The sequence below is a fragment of the Lissotriton helveticus genome, chromosome 2_2 (genome assembly GCF_964261635.1).
Source record: "Lissotriton helveticus chromosome 2_2, aLisHel1.1, whole genome shotgun sequence".
Classification (NCBI taxonomy): Eukaryota; Metazoa; Chordata; class Amphibia; order Caudata; family Salamandridae; genus Lissotriton; species Lissotriton helveticus.
This window is the reverse complement of record NC_136060.1, coordinates 139,448,167-139,466,156: the sequence shown is the minus strand read 5'-3', so window position 1 is coordinate 139,466,156 and position 17,990 is coordinate 139,448,167. Positions and strand designations below refer to the sequence as shown.

General features: G+C 43.8%; 1 protein-coding gene across 1 annotated transcript in view; it reads right to left on the bottom strand.

Annotated features, from left to right (window-relative positions):
• The window catches only part of TEC (tec protein tyrosine kinase), a 589,535-nt gene that overhangs the window by 37,172 nt on the left and 534,373 nt on the right, over positions 1 to 17,990 (bottom strand). Inside the window, exon 15 of the mRNA XM_078678221.1 lies at positions 4,892 to 5,108. Coding sequence (XP_078534347.1) covers positions 4,892 to 5,108 — 217 coding nt within the window. The remainder of the gene's footprint in view (positions 1 to 4,891; positions 5,109 to 17,990) is intronic.

Sequence of the window (17,990 nt, the reverse complement as noted above, 5' to 3'; positions counted from 1 at the left end):
TCTATTGGCTTTCTCAATCTTTCTTTTACATGCTGCACAGAAGTATGAGCTGATATGCAGCATGGCCTAAAGTTTTAAAAAAATGCCCTATGAGTCTGCCAGCATTGACTGCATCACAGCAATTGTGTTTTCTCTTTAAGCCATGCTGCACAGCAGACAGCACTGCTCTGCAACTTGTAAAACAAGCATTTCCAATTCAATAGGTCTCGCATTTACGCAAGTTGGAGTTATTGGCATTGTAAATGACAATGGGTTTTATTTATGTTTAAAAAAACAAAACATACATAAAAGGCATTGTCATTTACAATGTCAATAGCTGAAACTCGCTTAAATGTGAGACCTGTTGCATTGCAAATGCTTGTTGTAAATCGGCTATTAGATCGAACCGTGGCTTCTGTTTCTTGATTTGTAAAAAGCCCCCAATCATTACTGTTTGACTAGTGGTCTTTTGAATTTTGGTGAAGTTGCAGATATATTGGTAGAATTGAGTCTGAAAGGCTGATTGAGCCCCTAACATGCTGCTCTCCCTTAGCTCCCACTTGCCCCTCCCCATAAGGGGTGGGTGTAGGTGTTAGAGGGGGCTGAAGTGAAGGATCTGTTACCTCCTCCCTGGTGAGAGAGAGGGATGCACCTTCATCCTTCATGAATGCAAATTTTCACAGTTTTATTCGGAGCCCCTGCCACGCAGAGAAGATGTTGTTATGAGACAGAGATGATGGCGGGACTAATGTTGAGGCTCATGTGCCGGCAATGGCTGGTGGGGGCTTTCGCCCAGCACTGGGTGCCTGGGTCTCAGACCCAAGGGGGAGGGTGGTGCACCTAGGGGGGGCTATGGAAATCAGGGAGGGCAAGGACTATGTGGCACGTGCAATGTGTTGAGCATTGGCCACAGAGTTCTGCTGGTCTTCCTGGGCACGGCTGCGCAGACCTGACCAAGCCCCCTCAATCAGGCCAGCCAAGCCTAGCCACTCCCCAGACACGCTGCGCCACTTACCTGTGTCTTAGAACCTGGCAGGGGACAATGAGGTGTGCTGGAGTGAGGGGTGGCAGAATAGTGGTCGGCTATGGCTGCTTGCATGTCTGTCAGGGAAGGGGCCGGGCTGCAGTTGCAGAATGGCAAAATATTGCATGTGGGCCACACTGGGAAGCCCGCAAGCTGCACTCAGCTCTAGCTGAACCACTTCTGCAGTGCTCCCGGGGGACAAACCTGCAGCCGCAGTGCTAGCACGGAGCGGAGCTTACTCACCAGGGATGGCGTCCTCGGGCGGTTCTGGCTGTCACAGAACTGCTCTCGACCACCTCCCCAGATGCTGGAAACAGGAAGCAGAATCTCGGATACACCGGAATGGGAAAACCAAAGTGACCAGCAGCAGTTGCTAACAAGCCTGCTACCTTAAGAAGAGCGGTCTCACATCGCCCAATCAGAGAGCTGGACTGGCCCGTGCAAGGCAGCGTGACGAAGCTTCTGATAAGAAACTTCGTCACGACAAGCCGTAATGCAGGCGAGCAAGTCCAGGTTGGCCGGCCCAAAAAGACAAAGGGAGGCAACACAGATAGCTCATTTCCAGCGGCAGGCCACAGTTTAGCATAAACGGCGACGCCAGCTAATGGAAATGAGGGGCGGGCTTAAAGCCCTTTTCTAAAAGTACACATTAGCAATAAATCTCGCCGAGCGAGCTGTGCATGTGCACAGCAACGCTAGGAGAGACCTAAAAAAATAGCGCAGGGATGGTCAAGCAACACAAGGGCTTTAAACACATCAGAGAGCAAGCAAGCAGCTCAGCCTTTTTATCCCCTCACTTGCACCACCTTTAACAGCAATAGGGGTAGAAGGGCGGGCGGTGAGGGAGAAACAACAACAAGCAGAGGTGAAGTAAAGGGACTGCAGATGCAAGCATGCCGAAAAGTTAAACAAGCACTGGCGTTGCCAATAGGTCTCGCAGTAGGAAAGTTGGAGCTGTTGGTTTTGTAAATGACAAAGCCCTTTAATTTTTAAAAAAGGAAACAAAAATAAAAGGCATTGTTATTTGCAATTGTAAGCTCCAACTTTCCTACTGCGAGACCTATTGGCAACGCCAGTGCTTGTTACTCTTGGTTTCCCTGATATTTCAGCTAGCATTGTCTGGAGCCAGCCCAAATTAATGCGTTCTCATACCTTGCAAAACTATTATACTCGGTTTCTTTAAAAGTTGAAACTGTCACAATTTGCCAACATGGGCCACTTTTTCCGCTCTCTGATTAACTAATGAGGGCAACTTTTGCTCTAGGCCTATTTTCTGACACAGCCCATCAGTAGCGACTTGGAGGTCGAGAGGTGCACACTTTGCAAGTATCATTTCCATTGTTTAATAGTCATACTGGATTGGCGCATCGCAGCGCATTCTCGTCACTTCTCCGCTCTTTTTCTGCAGGCCCCTGCCAGTGACTCACTGTGAAGTGTTATGACCTTCTGCTAGTGTTGAGTGTATGGCAGCCGGGTGTTATGGCCCAACAACCCCTCTCTAATCACCCTCCCCCGGCGTGTCAGATGCTTCCCTGGCAGTGCACCATGCCGCGCCTGGTTACAGCAGCGGTAACTCTTTTTAGCAGTGCCCTTTCAGATCGCTAAGACTTTGGCAATGTCACATATGCCACTGCTCAGACAATTCCAGCAATTTCAGTTTTGCGCAGGGCCCAGGGTCAACTTTTCCCTGCAGTGCGAGGCTCTGGTGAACAGTGCCATGCTAGTATCAAATAACTAGGACACAGAGAGAGTGTCTTCTAGCAGTTCCATCCTCTCGTTGACGACAGTGCCGTCTGAATATATTGAGTCCCTGCATTAGGAGCTACTATATTTTATTATAATCGTCAGTCTTTAACCTGGACTGAGAGAGGTAGAAGCAGCAAAGAGAGACAGAAGAAAGAGACAACTGGAAAAAAGTAAAACATTGAGAAAACAGGAATGAAAAGCAATAAGCAAGAGAACGAACAAATGATAGATGGGACAACGGGAAGCAAAGAGAGGACGCACGAAGGGAAGCTGAGAGAAAGGATAAACGGGCAGAGGAGGCAAAAGAGAGGACAATGGGTATGAAGAGAAACAAGCGTTAAGAGCGGCCGGCCGGGAAACTGAAAGTACGGCCGGCCTGCGGCCGGCCATGATTCAATTGAGGGAAGGGAGAAAGGAGGCGGATGGCGCCGCTGCGTCATAGTTTCCCGGAAGCCCGTGGGCCTTCTGTTCCTCTAGGCCTGACACAGCGTGGTAAGTCTCAGATTTGGCTCATGGTGGCTGGGACCAGTGTCGGAGGCGGGGGGGGCGGGGGGGGTGGGGAGTGCTGTGGTATGAGAGTGAGAATAAACAACTAGGACCTGGCAGGGGTGTTTGCTCTCTTCCTGTATTCTGAACGTGGTGTCTCTTGGCGCCGGCGCGAGAACAAACCGGAGGAAAGGCTCATGGGTTCACTGTGAGAAGAGAATGACGATGGGTGAGAGAATAAATAGAATGTGTGGGGTAAATTAAGGAGAAAGGACTGAGGGGCTGATGTAAAAGAGGGGCCAAGGAACACAGGAGCTGGAGGCAAAGACACAGAGGACAGTGAGACAATGAATAAGGGGACGATGAAGGAGGAGTAGAGAAAAGATGAGAAAGAGAAAAGAAAACGCGAGGAAGTGATAGAACGAACAAATGATAGATGGGACAACGGGAAGCAAAGAGAGGACGTGAGACGATGGGTGAGAGAATAAATAGAACGTGTGGGAAACTGAAAGTACGGCCGGCCTACGGCTGGCCATGATTCAATTAGGGGAGGAGAAGCCGCAGAGCGCACGCTGGGCGAAGCCCTTTGATGTGCAGATTTGGCTCATGGTGGCTGGGACCAGTGTCGGAGGCGGGGGGGATGGGGGGGGTGGGGGGAGTGCTGTGGTATGAGAGTGAGAATAAACAACTAGGACCTGGCAGGGGTGTTTGCGCTCTTCCTGTATTCTGAACGTGGTGTCTCTTGGCGCGGGCGCGAGAACAAACCGGAGGAAAGGCTCACGGGTTCACTGTGAGAAGAGAATGACGATGGGTGAGAGAATAAATAGAACGTGTGGGGTAAATTAAGGAGAAAGGACTGAGGGGCTGATGTAAAAGAAGGGCCAAGGAACACAGGAGCTGGAGGCAAAGACACAAAGGACAGTGAGACAATGAATAAGGGGACAATGAAGGAGGAGTAGAGAAAAGATGAGAAAGAGAAAAGAAAAACGCGAGGAAGTGATAGAACGAACAAATGATAGATGGGACAACGGGAAGCAAAGAGAGGACGTGAGACGATGGGTGAGAGAATAAATAGAACGTGTGGGAAACTGAAAGTACGGCCGGCCTGCGGCCGGCCATGATTCAATTAGGGGAGGAGAAGCCGCAGAGCGCACGCTGGGCGAAGCCCTTTGATGTGCTGTGCGGCCGTGAATGCGCGTGCTTGTTTTGTCACGTGATTCACGTGAACTCTAAGAAAACCGCAGCGCAAGAAGCCCTTGGTTTGACGAGGATTTCGAGCACTTGAATTCTCGCTCCCTCAATGCGCTCGCGCGCATTGTAGGTCACGAGACCTAAAAAGGAGTGCATGTGGCCAGTAGAAGGACTGTACTTAGTCCATGATCCACAGCAGCAGGATGACTGAAATCCTAGGATACAACTGGAGGCAAGGAGGAGGCAATACAAAGCAAGCAAACAAGAGTGACATGGGAGCCAACCATAATGTGTGGGCTCCAAGGCCCTTTAAGATTTGTTTTTTCTTTGCAAAAGATTTCACAGTCGAAACCTAAAAAGGGATATATTATTTTGTATTACCTAGTTTGTGTGAATTTTTGATAATAAACATAAATCAACTAAAACTGAAATGCAACAAAAAATGTTGGGCACAACTAATCTTACCAGGTCTCTGTGGATGAAGCTATTTTCCTCCAGGTAGTGCATCCCATCGCAAACATCAAGGCACATATTAAGCAAAATGTCCTTATGGAATTCGCCATGTCTTTGTCGAAGATAGTTCAAGAGGCATCCATGATCCATAAACTCAGTAACTATGTACAGAGGTCTTGATATGGTACATACACCATAAAGCTGAACTAGTTTAGGATGTGTAAGGCGCCTGCAAAAATTAATATTGAATAGCATCTGTATAGCTATCTTTACACAGGTATATAACATTCTCTATTAGAGAGACAGAATAATCAAATGCTGCTTTGAACTGCAGTGAATTCACTAAATAATACATTCAGTATTAGAAGTAATATTCTTGTCATCCTTAGAAAACAAGTTACTTACCTCCAACTGTGTCATCTTTCAGAAATTAATTTTATACAAAGAACATCTGTTCAAGGTGTTACCAAATAATTTTTGTCTTTTAAGAAATTCATGATTTTGACTTCTGATGTGCCTGAGGTCAGTTGACTAGGCCTCCACTGCTGCATGCCTGCTTAAAGTTGTGTTCCCTTCATCGGTACAGTAGTCCTATTTAACATGAGATTGACCTGACATTGCGGCAGGTCGTAAGGATGAGACTGGGAGGTATTATACATTAGCAGCAGTTCAGTACACTCTAGACTGGCTGTAGCAGCCAATGTCATCTCTGTTTGGTCACATGTATACTTGTGTTATGTAGCTGATGAACTTTACTTACTTTCCCGTAGCACAATGTATCTTACTGTCTTTGAATCCCACAAAGGCAGCAGAGTGGCTCTGCCTGCAGCAGCCCCTTCTACTAAACTGCATTTGCCCTTAAAGTATTTATGGAATAGTTGCAGCTACTAACATAATATCTACTAACTGCATGAGTTTTGGGTCAAATCCCTCAAACGCAGAGCCACATTTAAATACTAAATTTTTAAAAATGGGACTAGCTATTTAAGGTTTTTCACCGTCCTGCCATGAGTAATTACAGCCTTAATCGTACCCCTGAACTATGGATGGAATCAAATTAAGCTATGCAGATGGGCATATCAATGTCCAATTCCCAGCTCAGCCTAAAATCCTACTTGCATGATAGAGGTATTAAGTGTAAGGAAATTTTGTGGGTCTTGCATGGAAACTTTACATAATTTAGGAGTTGAATTAACATCAGCTTTTTGACAACCAGTCCTTGAAAGGACTGAGGGGCCATTTATTATTTGGTGGAAGGAGTAATCTCTGTGACCTGGCAGAGGATTAAATGTCTGCCAGGTTGAGAATACTCCCCCCACTGAATTTAGAAATGACCGCCAAGCCGACAGTCATTTCTAAAGCATTGGCAGGAAGCGCTGTCAAAGAGGTTTCTGTCAATGCTTTTTAAGGTTTGCCCCACAGCTCTGTCAATATGATGAAGCCATCTGTTAGAATTATTGTTTTGAATTTACAAAAAGAAAATGTACTCCTCACCATGGGCGTTATCTCCAATGGCGAAGGCTGTATTAGACGGTGAACAGCGTTTACAACGCAACTTTTACAACAAACTACCTTTACCACGCAACTTTTACAACGCAAGTCGTTACAACGACTTGCGCTGGGGGGCGCTCTAGGATAGGGAATAGTTTAATTTACTATCCAACACCTTCCCTACTATCCACGGGGACTGGAGTTGAAATAGTAAATTAAACTATTCACTATCCAGCGCCCCCAACGCAAGTCGTTGTAGCGACTTGCATTGTAAAAGTTGCGTGGTAAAGGCATGCGTTGTAAAAGCATGCGTGCTAACGACATACATCCTTCACCCATCTAAATTAGGTAGGAGGACATAGAGGTCATCTCCGACCGCTCTTTCTTCTTCGGAGGGGTGTAACCACATCTAAATTCAGTGGGCGGACCATTATCTTGGTGGTAAGGATACTCTGTTGCGATGGAATACCCTTACAGAGAATTACAATCAGGCCCTAAGCTTTGTGTGCTACTTCATGCTTCTTGTCTGTTGTTCAGCAAGATTGGGTTTAACTCCTTTGTAGACAAAGGGAATGGGTTTGTTGTTCAAAAGATTCTGCTGCCCCCATCTACCGACCAAGTAGAGCAGAGAGACTGTATTGCCCGAAAACAAATTGGGGGAGCAAAGGCCCTTGCCCAAGTGACTGCTCCCCCTCCCTGGTGTCTAATGGATGGATCCCTGCTAGGATACACTCGGGAGGGGTACCATTAGATAGGGGAGATTCTCCCCTTTCCAATGATTGCTCTCCTGTCTTTTCATGGTGCATTTTTTTGGCTTGTGGTCATGTTTTTGTGCATTAATCCATTTGTATAAAATACCGTTCAGTTGTACATTGGCACATTTATTGGGGTCTTTCTGACTAATACAATCAGTGGTCGAAGTGGGCGGGAACGGCAGGGCACGGCGTGCCCCTAACTTCTTTAATTCTGTAGATTCCATTCCCCTACTTTTTTATTATGAACATGCGTCCCTGGACGTCATAAATATTCTGTTCGTGGACGGGCGGGGAGCAGAGAAGGAAAAGGTCTCTGTCTCTTACTTCCTGCCCAGACAAGACAAGGAAGGTGTCCGCTTCTGCTCTGCCGCTGGCAGCTGCCCCCTCTTTCTTACTTCTATTCCCTCTCGTTCTATCTAACTCCTTCTCACTTTTCCGAAAATCATGAATCAAGAAATGGTTCTTACCGTCTCTTCCTGTCGTCCATTTGTACCCCTGTGAAATGGATGCAAAAAAGAAAACAACTTTTGCTAGAAATGCAGTTTTGACATTTTTCTATTCCAAAGTGCAGCCTCGGAAATAAAATGTTCAAACTCTGAAAAATAATTAAATGGACACTGAAATGGGTCTTTTCTGGGCCGTGTAGTTATGTCCTTAACTTTTCAGGCAAAAATACTTGTTGATTTCTGAATAATGACTGTAAAAGCGTTAAGTTCACCATGTTCCTGCTTACATTTTACATGCTTTATTGAATCTTTCATTCCTTATGAGTGTTTGCTTTTTTCCAGGATGTTGTTACCTTTTCTTTTAGGCAGCATATTGCTCTTGCCTAGTGTGTAATTTGAATTGAGTCGCATCCAGTTATTTATAGCAGGTCAAATTGGATTGTAGCTGAAGGCAGTATGAGTTTCTCTCAGTGGGGCAGTATGGTGTTCAGTGAGGGAGCAGATGTAGCACTGGGGGCAGAGCTGCTAAATTTAGAACTGGGGAACCAGGTTCAGCCTTCATGAACAGTCCCCCAGACCACTCTCCTGAGGGAGCACATTCCCATGCCAGACCTTAGAAGGCACCAGAAAAGCCCAAGTGTCTTAGCACCATCAGATGGACCTTAGCAGTGGCAAGTGTGGGTTCACCTTGAAGGCTTGCCCACCACAATCCATACTGAAGTTCACCTCCAGTCTTGCGGGCAGGCCTACGAAGTAGCAGACCCTAGAGCAACAGTGACTCTGTCACTGAGGTCACAGGACCCATGAGAAGAGCTGGCTCTAGGGCCGTGCGACTGGTGTGACCGCAACGGGCGCTGACTTTGAGTGGGGGCGTCGTATATTATGGTTTTAAAAGCACTTGCTGCCTCCTTCCCTGCCGCCAGCTATTTTCGGCAATAATAAAAATGTCATGATAACTCTGATGAATAAACTTCTTCCTAGAGCGAGATCGGAGATTTGTCTAGTGGAAGTTTTGACTCATGGAAAGATAGCGCAGAGGGTTAATGTGCCTGCTGCAAAGAAAATGTACCAGGCCCATCACAAAGTGCACATATTGTAAATAGGTCAGTGGGTTACTGCTTTTGTCAGTGAGATCCTTTTGCTACTTGAAGTTTATAAGTTAAAATCCTAACTAAGAACAGTGAGCTATTAACTTTCATCTAAGAGCTGAATACAAACTGCAAGGTATAAACTAGAGCGTTATGGATTTTCCCCTATCCTAATGTTGCAAAAAGTGTTATTTTTGATACAAATCAATAATGCTTTTTAAAGAGAACCCCCAATCATGGTATTAAGTTTTACATTCTGAGTTTGTGTTTCTCCAGGCCAATCACTATTAAACTATACTGTCTACTAGTATGGTTATCATGTGACTCCTACACCTTGTAGTCCTTTGTCTTATGTAACATTTGCTATACAGTAATTTACACACGTAAAATTGATTGTCTCTGTGTATATTGCTGACGACAGAAACTCCATGGCTCAGAAACAAATGGCTCGTGCTTCCACTTTTAAGCATTTTTGGGACATTCTGTGATTAAAATAAATTCACAAAGTGGAATATGTTTCTAATGTCAATAGCTCATATTAATCGTTAAATAATCATGTGCATCCATTGGTTGAATTACATAACATAATAAGCTGTAACTGGTCAGTGAAATGCTACACAAATACTAAAGATTGGGATGTTTTGCGCATCCTGGCCACACCTCTAACTCCGCCCACTGATCCAATACTCAGGTTATTCCCGCCCTCTGATTCTCCGCCCACAGTTCCCCTACTTTTTTTTCCCCACTTCGACCACTGAATACAATGCGCTATTCCCACCCAATTATATAACTCATTTATCAATCTCAGTTTTGAACATCTGATAAAGGCACTGGTGCACACATAAGTAAAAAAACATTTCCCTTATAAGGCCAATAGCTCTAACTCTAAAAAAAAATTGAGATCTATTGCATTGTAAATGCTTGTTTTTCTAGGAATGTAAAGTTTTACGTTCTCTAAGTGAGATCACTTCCTTCATCTTCTGTCAAAGCTCTGATCAAGGACAATTCCTGCTGCTTTGACAAAGGGCAGTCTCGTCTGCATCAACAACTTATTTCTCATCATCAACAGCAAAGTATGATTGTCAAATAAGGGCATTATGTTTCAAATGTCCAAAGCCAAATTTGTGTTGTCTCTATCAAGGAAACACTAGCCACCCTGTTACTCCTGGGCAGCAATGATTTCTAATTGGTGAGGTGTTTCGGGAGGTCGTTCCAGGTCTTGGATGCGAGGTAGGAGAAGGAACGTCCTCTGCTTCTGGTCTTCTTGATAGGAGGGAGGTGTGCTTTTGCCGGGACACAGATTGAAGGTGTCTGTTGGGTTGGTAGAAGTTGAGGCAAGCTTGACAGGTGTTGTGGAGAGCTTTGTAGGTTTGGGTGAGAAACTTGAACTTACATATTTCCTGGGCTTGAAGCCAGTGGAGACTGTTGAGGTCTGGATAGATGTAGTTATTTCATGGGTGTTCAGAATGAGTCTGGCAGCAGCATTCTGGGTGGTTTGGAGTCAGCATAGGACATGGCCTGGGATTACAATGTAGAGGGCGTTTCCATGATCTAGTTTACTTGTGATAAGAGCTTGGGTCACCCTTCATCTGGTGTTCAGTAGCTGAAGGAAGAGTCCAGGTAATATGAAGACAGTTTCAACAAAGCAATGAAGAGAAGTGGAAGTGCTTTTTCACATCCTCTTTTTGACGACACTCCTAGTTCAACACAATATGCTGAGGACCACCCATGGAATAAAATATGTTGCTCCAAGTGTTGGCCTGTTGTCTGTTCCTGTCCAAGTTCCACCTGATATTAAAGTCACATTTAGAGTAATAAAATGGTGATGGCACAGTTTGCCTTGCTTCAGCCACAGAAAGTGTATTTTCCTTGAAAAGCTATAATAAGAGTAATTGTAGAAAAGCTAACCAATCCAAAAGGAATAATGTGTAAATTCGCCGTAATATAAATCAGAGTTTTTAAAATTGAGCAAAAATGGCAAAGTGCTTCTCCCCTTGTTTAACTTCAGCAGTACCTAAAGGCCAAGTAAGTGCTGCGAGTGAGTACTCAAATAAATGCCAGGCCAGTCAGGAATTATATTTTCAGGCTTGGAAACCTTTTCAAAGGAAAACTCAGCACACCGGATCCAGCATAAAGCCTGTTTCCCGTGAAGTTGGTGTGATGAGGAATCAGGCCATTTCAATTACTATGCCCCTCTCATTGACACCCCCAGTTTTGGGATACATCATATGTGGTGCACGAAATGGCGGGGATTGAGGTATTGATATAGGTTGCCTTCGGCGTTTCCTATTTTCAAAATTGTTTTCCCCTAAATTTCTTTCGCCAGTAATTTGAATAGTAAGGGTGTCACGCGATCTGCAATACCAAAAAACTGACCGGCTTCTGGAGCCCGGTTAAATTGCTGCCGGCACGGGAAAGAGACAACGCTCACCCTTTGGTATACGCGGTAAGCTTATTTTGGGTGGTTGAGGTTTGAAGACGGGTGATTTGTTACAATTTCTCCACCCGAGGATGATTGAAAGCTATGGAATACCTAGTTACAGCATGAATGGTAATTGGCACAGAGTCTAAAGGTATACACGAAATAGGATGGGGGACATTTCCCACATTTACATTGTAAGTGAGGGAATTGTTCACTACTATTGGCAACAATGGCGAGATGTGAGTGCAGTTGAATATTATACCACACTTGAGTCTAACATTTCAAAGGGCAGTAACATGGCTGAGTTGTCGGCTGAGGACGGCTGTGAACATACAACTACACAGAATAAGTCCGTGTGGAACTGAATTTTAATGAGGGACATATAATCGATACAAAATGCCCTTTTATTGGCTTATGAAAAGGGAGGATTAACAGATGTTTGTTTTTTCCCACGTAGATTTGTGACAACACAAGAGTCATTAGAAAGGTTTTCATTAAAGGATTGAGTACCTTGTGAGGAGGTGGATAGCTGGTACGAGGGGCCGTGGTTACTACCCGGTAAATGTTTTCATAATGTCACAGGTTTATGTTATGTATGTGTGAGGATACGTTAAGAAGGAGGTCTAACTGGTTAAACTTTTTTATAATTATTTGTTCTTTTTGTGTTTGACAGCCACTGAGTATACAAACAGGAGTGCAGAAAGGTGATTTACGACCTCAAGCCCTGACGAAATTGCCACTAAGTAAAATAGGCAATGAAACATGTCGGTCCATCTTTAATTGGTCTGCAAACATGCAGTTGCTTTTACATTTGAATAGGCCCACGAGTTGTGAATAAAGTTGGCACTTGGTGGACGTGTGGCTTATATCAATTTTAATCTCACAGGGTCTTCGTTTGGTTTTTTGTGATACAGACAAAACACTATTTTCCAACCTTTTTTATTCTGGACACTAAGTATTTTTTTTAGGGAAGATAGCTACCTATGATGAGAGACGTGGACACAACTGGTGAGAACCAACCAGTAAGCTCCTATGGTGTAGCGCACATGAGGTGCTATCTCACCCTTTCACAATTTTTTCTTGAATTCTCTCTTGAACTTATACCTGTTCAAGTGGAGGGTATTCTTGGGACCCAGTGACTGACAACCTCAAAGATCTTTTAGCTAAACTACAAATGTTTTGAGCTATACGGATTTGGGACAATACATATGAAAGAAAATAAGGGTTGTTGGTGGGATAGATAAATAGAATACCCACTACCATTCCTATACATAAACAAAGTGTAAGCCCGCATTGATAAGGTCTTTTTGCTGTCAATTTATGATTTGAGTGGAGGGCGACCTGATCATTTTTTCTCCCTCTAGAGCTCCTTATTGTGAGAGAGTTGAGGAGGAATCACTGTGGTTTAAAGTCTCAGTGAACAGCCTTTAAGGAGATGGGAATGATAAGCTGGATTAGCATTTCCCTTTTTCAAAGTGGTTATATTTTTCATGTAAGTTGCTAAAGGTCATCACGGTTGACAGATGTCCACAAATTTGGAAGCATTTGATCAAGGGTAAAAGATAGGCAAAGGTAGCCTTGCTAAGGTGATTTTCGTTCAGGACTAGAAGTTACAACATATAGGATGTTTCAACTTCTGGCCCTTTCAGGCTTAAAAGGTTGCAGCTCACACAACAGACTAAGAAAAACTCTTATGATCTTGTGCACCCACTCAGAATTCTATGAACAGGTGTTTTTAGGGAAGGATTTTAGTAAACATTAAGACACCACTCCAGATATTTTCTTCAGTAGATGTAGCAGGAAATCTTCCTCCTTTTTCCAAGCATGAACTGGCAGCTTCAGTTTTTTAGGAAGGGGAGTTTTTCTGTTGGTAGCCACATATACCTCAATCCCTAACTGCCCCTCATGCGTCCCAGTTCCCACTTTCTTAATAGTGTGATACTGCTTGAGACTTTCCTTGTGGTTTTGGAACTCAATTTTAAAGAAATGTCAATACCTGGTAAATATGAGAAAGGTTGTTCTCACATGGCCCCCACTCACCCCAAAACAGTGCCACAGTCTTTCTGCCCCCCAAGGCAGATTGGGGCAATAGCCCCTTACCTGCCCCCCTCCATTGGGGTAAAAAGCCCCCTGGGCATCAGAGAATCTTTTTTTTTCAAAATTCAGGGGTGGGGGCTGTACAGAATGGGCATGCAAATGCCCCCACCACGTCAAAACACGCCACAGTCTTTCAACCAACCCAAGGGGTGGCAGAGAGCCCACTAGGCACCAACTATTATGCTGGATTTTTATATACATGGGGGTGGGGTCTGCCCATAATGGGCAATCCAATGCGCCCCCCCCCCTCCCAAAAAAAATAGCCACAGTCTTTCTGCTCCCTTTGGGACCATATCGGGGCACAACCCCCCCTGATGCCCCCAGAGTGGCAGAAAGCCTACTAGGCACTGACGTTCTTTTCACAATGTGCCTACCTGTGGAATCCCTTGCAAACTCCAAACTTAGTTTAAAAAACACATTTTCCTCACATTTCTGTGATGGACATCTCTGGAATCTGTGTTGATCCTCAAAATTCCACCCACCCCGCATTGTACCTAGCTGTAGATTTTAAACCCTAGCTCTGCCGAAACCTAGGGAAACCTAGCAAACCTATACATTTTAAAAACTAGAAACGGAAAGGAATCCAGGATGGGGTGACTTGTGTGGCTCTCAACAGGTTCTGTTATCCAGAATCCCTTTCAAACCTCAAACTTTGTAAAAACAAAAACAAATTTCCCTCCCTTTTTTTAATGGAAAGTTCTGGAATCTGCATGGATCCACACAATTCCACACACCCTGCATTTCCCAAAGTCGTCCAATAAAAATGGTACCTCACTTGTGTGGGTGGGCCTAGTGCCCGCTCCAGAAAACGGGCCAAGACGCAACTTGATACACCACATTTTTACAGTGAAAACTGACCCTTTTTTTGCGAAGTGCCTAGCTATAGATTTTGAACGCTGGCTCTGCCGGCACATAGGGAAACCTAGAAAATATATACATTATTGAAAACTAGACATCCAGGAGAATCCAGGATGGGGTGACTTATGTGGCTCTCACTAGGTTCTGTAACCCAGCATCACTTGCAAACCTCAAACTTTGTAAAAAAAAAAAAACACACATTTTCCTCACATTTATGTGATGGAAAGTTCGGGAATCTGTGTGGATCCACAAAATTCTAACCCCCCCACATTCTCCAAAGTCTCCTGATAAAAATGGTACCTCACTCATGTGGGTGGGCCAAGTACCCGCGACAGGAAAAGGTCTAAAACATATTGTGGAGCCATCAAAATTACCAATTACAAAACAACCTGGTTTTGCAATAGGGGTCCCCTGGGTGTTTAGCCCCAGGATCAGCAGCTATCTAGGGAAACCTACCAAACCCACACATTTCTGAAACCTAGAGACCTGGGAGAGTCCAGAGAGGTATAGCTTGCATGGATCTTCCAACATTTCCCTACCCAGATTCCCTGCAAACCTCAAATTTAGCTGGAAAAAAAATCACTTTTTCCACACATATTTGTGTTTTATCACTGTGCTGGCACAAATGTCCTACTACCCAGTGTTCCCCTTGGTCTCCTGAGTGAAATGATACCTCACATGTAGGCTGTAAAATAGGCTACAAACTTTTTTTTTTTAATGTAGCGTTTAGAATTTGCTGTGCTATTCCCTTAATGCCTATGTTTTCGGCCCTTAGTAGTCACAGGCCCTTGCTCGACCCACACAAGTGAGCTATCATTTTACTCGGGAGACTTGGGGGGGACTGCTGTATTTAAACCCTGGGTACCTTTAAAGTCCCCAAGATGTTGGAAGAAAAGGACGCAAATTTGGCATGGATAAGTTATGTTGAAAAAAAGTTACAGTGCGAACTACCCCAAATAGCTAAAAAAAAAAGAAAGAAAAAAAAAGGCTTAGCACGGATGGCTAGCAGCGATGGGATTAATATGATTGGTTTTAACTTGGGATAGTATAATTGGCATAGGAATTGTGTATTTTGTAGGTGCACAAAACAGTATAGTAGTGCCATTAAGTCCGATTTATAATTTCTTGTGACTTCAAATTAATATTGGTTTTGTTACTCTCTTTTATTATTAAACTTTGACATTTTAACATATAAGTCGTAAAGCTGGATACCTACCAAGCTGTGGTTAACGTTGTTGTTACCTAAACGATCTAGAGGGCAACGGAGCAAACACTAGTTTAAAAAAAAAAATGTTATTATAATTTTATAAATAATACAATCACAACCACTGATACAGGGTTAGCCAAAAATGGATAATAGTCGTTTATACATTGTAGTATATATATCTAGCCCCTAATGTTTTTTGGGCTTTTTTTTAGAGCGAAAAATATGTAAGAGGGAAAGGACGGAGAAAAATAGTGGTGACATTTAGATTTTGGATATTGCTTATACTGCTTATGACTAGAGTAGCTTGATATATCATAAATGTTTTAATAACTATTCAATAAAAGTTTAATATTAATAAGTTTAGATACAAATAAATTAGCAAAACACCTTAAGTGATAGCAATAAAATAACTGCCAAATGCACTATATGTTCAAGGCGTTACAGCATAACTATTCATATGCATCTTGGCCACTAGATAGCAGGATTCAGTCATATGTCAGACTGGAAAACAGGAATGGATCCCCATCTTAAAGTGCCATTCAGGGAAAAGGAAATGAAAGAATTGCTCCTCACCCACTTCTGACCACTGATCGACAACAAGGAATCTAGAATTTCCATTTCTTTGAGTAAGTCTACTTCGTGTTTTCATTGCAGAATTTTTAAATTCATATTTGAGGTTTTATGTAACAGACCACATCATTGTTGACGTCAGATCAGTTCCCACATATGGACACTTACTAAAACTACATCCAAGAGTGTTTTTGAACATAAGGGGTAACGGGTTTACTATTATAGGAAAAAAGGTTTTTTTCAACTCATGGTTTGCTATTGTTTCCCTGGTTGAAAATGAGACAGTATAAGGAGGGGGGAGGGATTAGAGTTTGCAGGAGATGACAAGTTCATGGCTATTCCCTAAAGCACCGACCAATGCAATTGGATGGTTGTGCGTTCTACAGCAGGTTTAAGCTTTCAGGATTATGATTGGTTGCCAATTTACCCTATGAAATAGTTACACTGGAGTCACTGTCAAGCACCTATTGGACACTGGCGTCTAAAAAAAAAAGTTAGGGATGTGGCCTAACAAATAGAGCTGCCGACTTTATGCCAGGGGAACCGAGTACTAGTCTCGGCGTCTGCTCTACTAAACACATGGGAAGGGATCAATTAAATTTAAACGAATACACAAATATAATAAAAAATATAATTGTAGTTACAGGATCAGGTGAATTGCGGCTGTACAAAAAACATGCGGATGGGAGGGGAAGTGCACGGAGCAGGCGCCATCGGCGCCTGATGAGCAAAAATCAAAGACATGCAAATGTCGGACAGATATAATCATAGTTACAGGATCGGATGAATTCTCGCTAGACAAAAAACATGCAGATGGGAGGGGGAAGTGCATGGAGCAGGCAGAGGAGATGCACGGATCAGGCGCCATCGAGGTCTGAGGAGCAAAAGACATGTGCCGTATGTTTTAGCTCTAAAATGGGAAAGTCAAGCAAAGAAATAGTGCCCACAAGGTATGGTTAATTACTGAAAGTGTAAAAGCACATATAATAGGGCCAGTCCTCAAGAGAGGATAAAAAATTCCAAAAAGAAGGACTACTAAGGGGACGATTACGAACTCGTTAGGAAAGCAGTCCCAACGAATCGTCCACAAATGCTTTCCTAATGACTCGGAGCGGGGGAGTCTGACCGAGCGATTTTGATGCATCCGGATACGATTCGGTCGGACTCCCATTGACTTCAATTGGAGCCTGTGTCCTTAACGTAAAGACAGGCACCCATTGAAAAAAGGGGTGGTTGGGGAAGTCAGGCACCCTGTGGTGGGCATCCCATGGTGCCTGCCACACTGTGCATGCATGGGTATGGAAGACCCATGGGTACCCCTACAGGCCTCATCTGGAGGGCTTTGAGAGAAGGAGGGCGTGCTATGGGCCCCCAAAGTCTGATTCCCACCGCTGTTTCATCTCAGGCAGACTGATTCGGAATGGCTGTCCGATTCGGTCATCCTACTCGCTCGTTCGGAAACCAACTCAATTGGGCTGTATGATACGGCTCTGAATTATTCGGACAGCCCAGACGGCTACCTTGAATCATACTTGTTCGTCCGTATAGGTGACCGATTCGGTCATAAACAAGGCTTCTGAATCTGAGACAAATGAATCGAATGCTGTTTGGAGCCTTTCCTAACAAGATCGTAATCGGGCCTTAAGTGTATTTACTAATGAAAAGCCAGCATTTCTAAAGGACAGCAAGAGGAACCAATGAAAAAGATGGGTGTTTTTTTCAAGCCAATATCTATGTCTCGAAGAGACAGTGCAAGCGCTGCCTAAGCGTGAACTAAAAATTAGCTTTACAACATACTTGATAACAAAAAGAACACATTTTTATCACAAGTCCTCAGAGGATTTGACTTTTATCCTGAACGTCTAATGTTGTTGCTTCTGGTGACGTCATGGGACAAGGGCTTACTATCTGGAATTTGAGTGAGAATTTTAATGGCCATCTCTGTAATCACTTCTGGAATGGAAACTCCATTTCCAAAGTAATCCAGCATTCATTAGCTGCCTTTGCATTCTGTTGTATGCCTTACTGTTCTGGATATTTCATCACCTGATTTCTTCTGCCTCACCTTTATTGAATGTTCACTATTTCAGTTCCCCCATTTTAGTTTGTCAGACTATTCTATGTTAGTTAAATTGTTTGCAATGTCTATGCATAAACCACCATATGGCAGTCCTGGC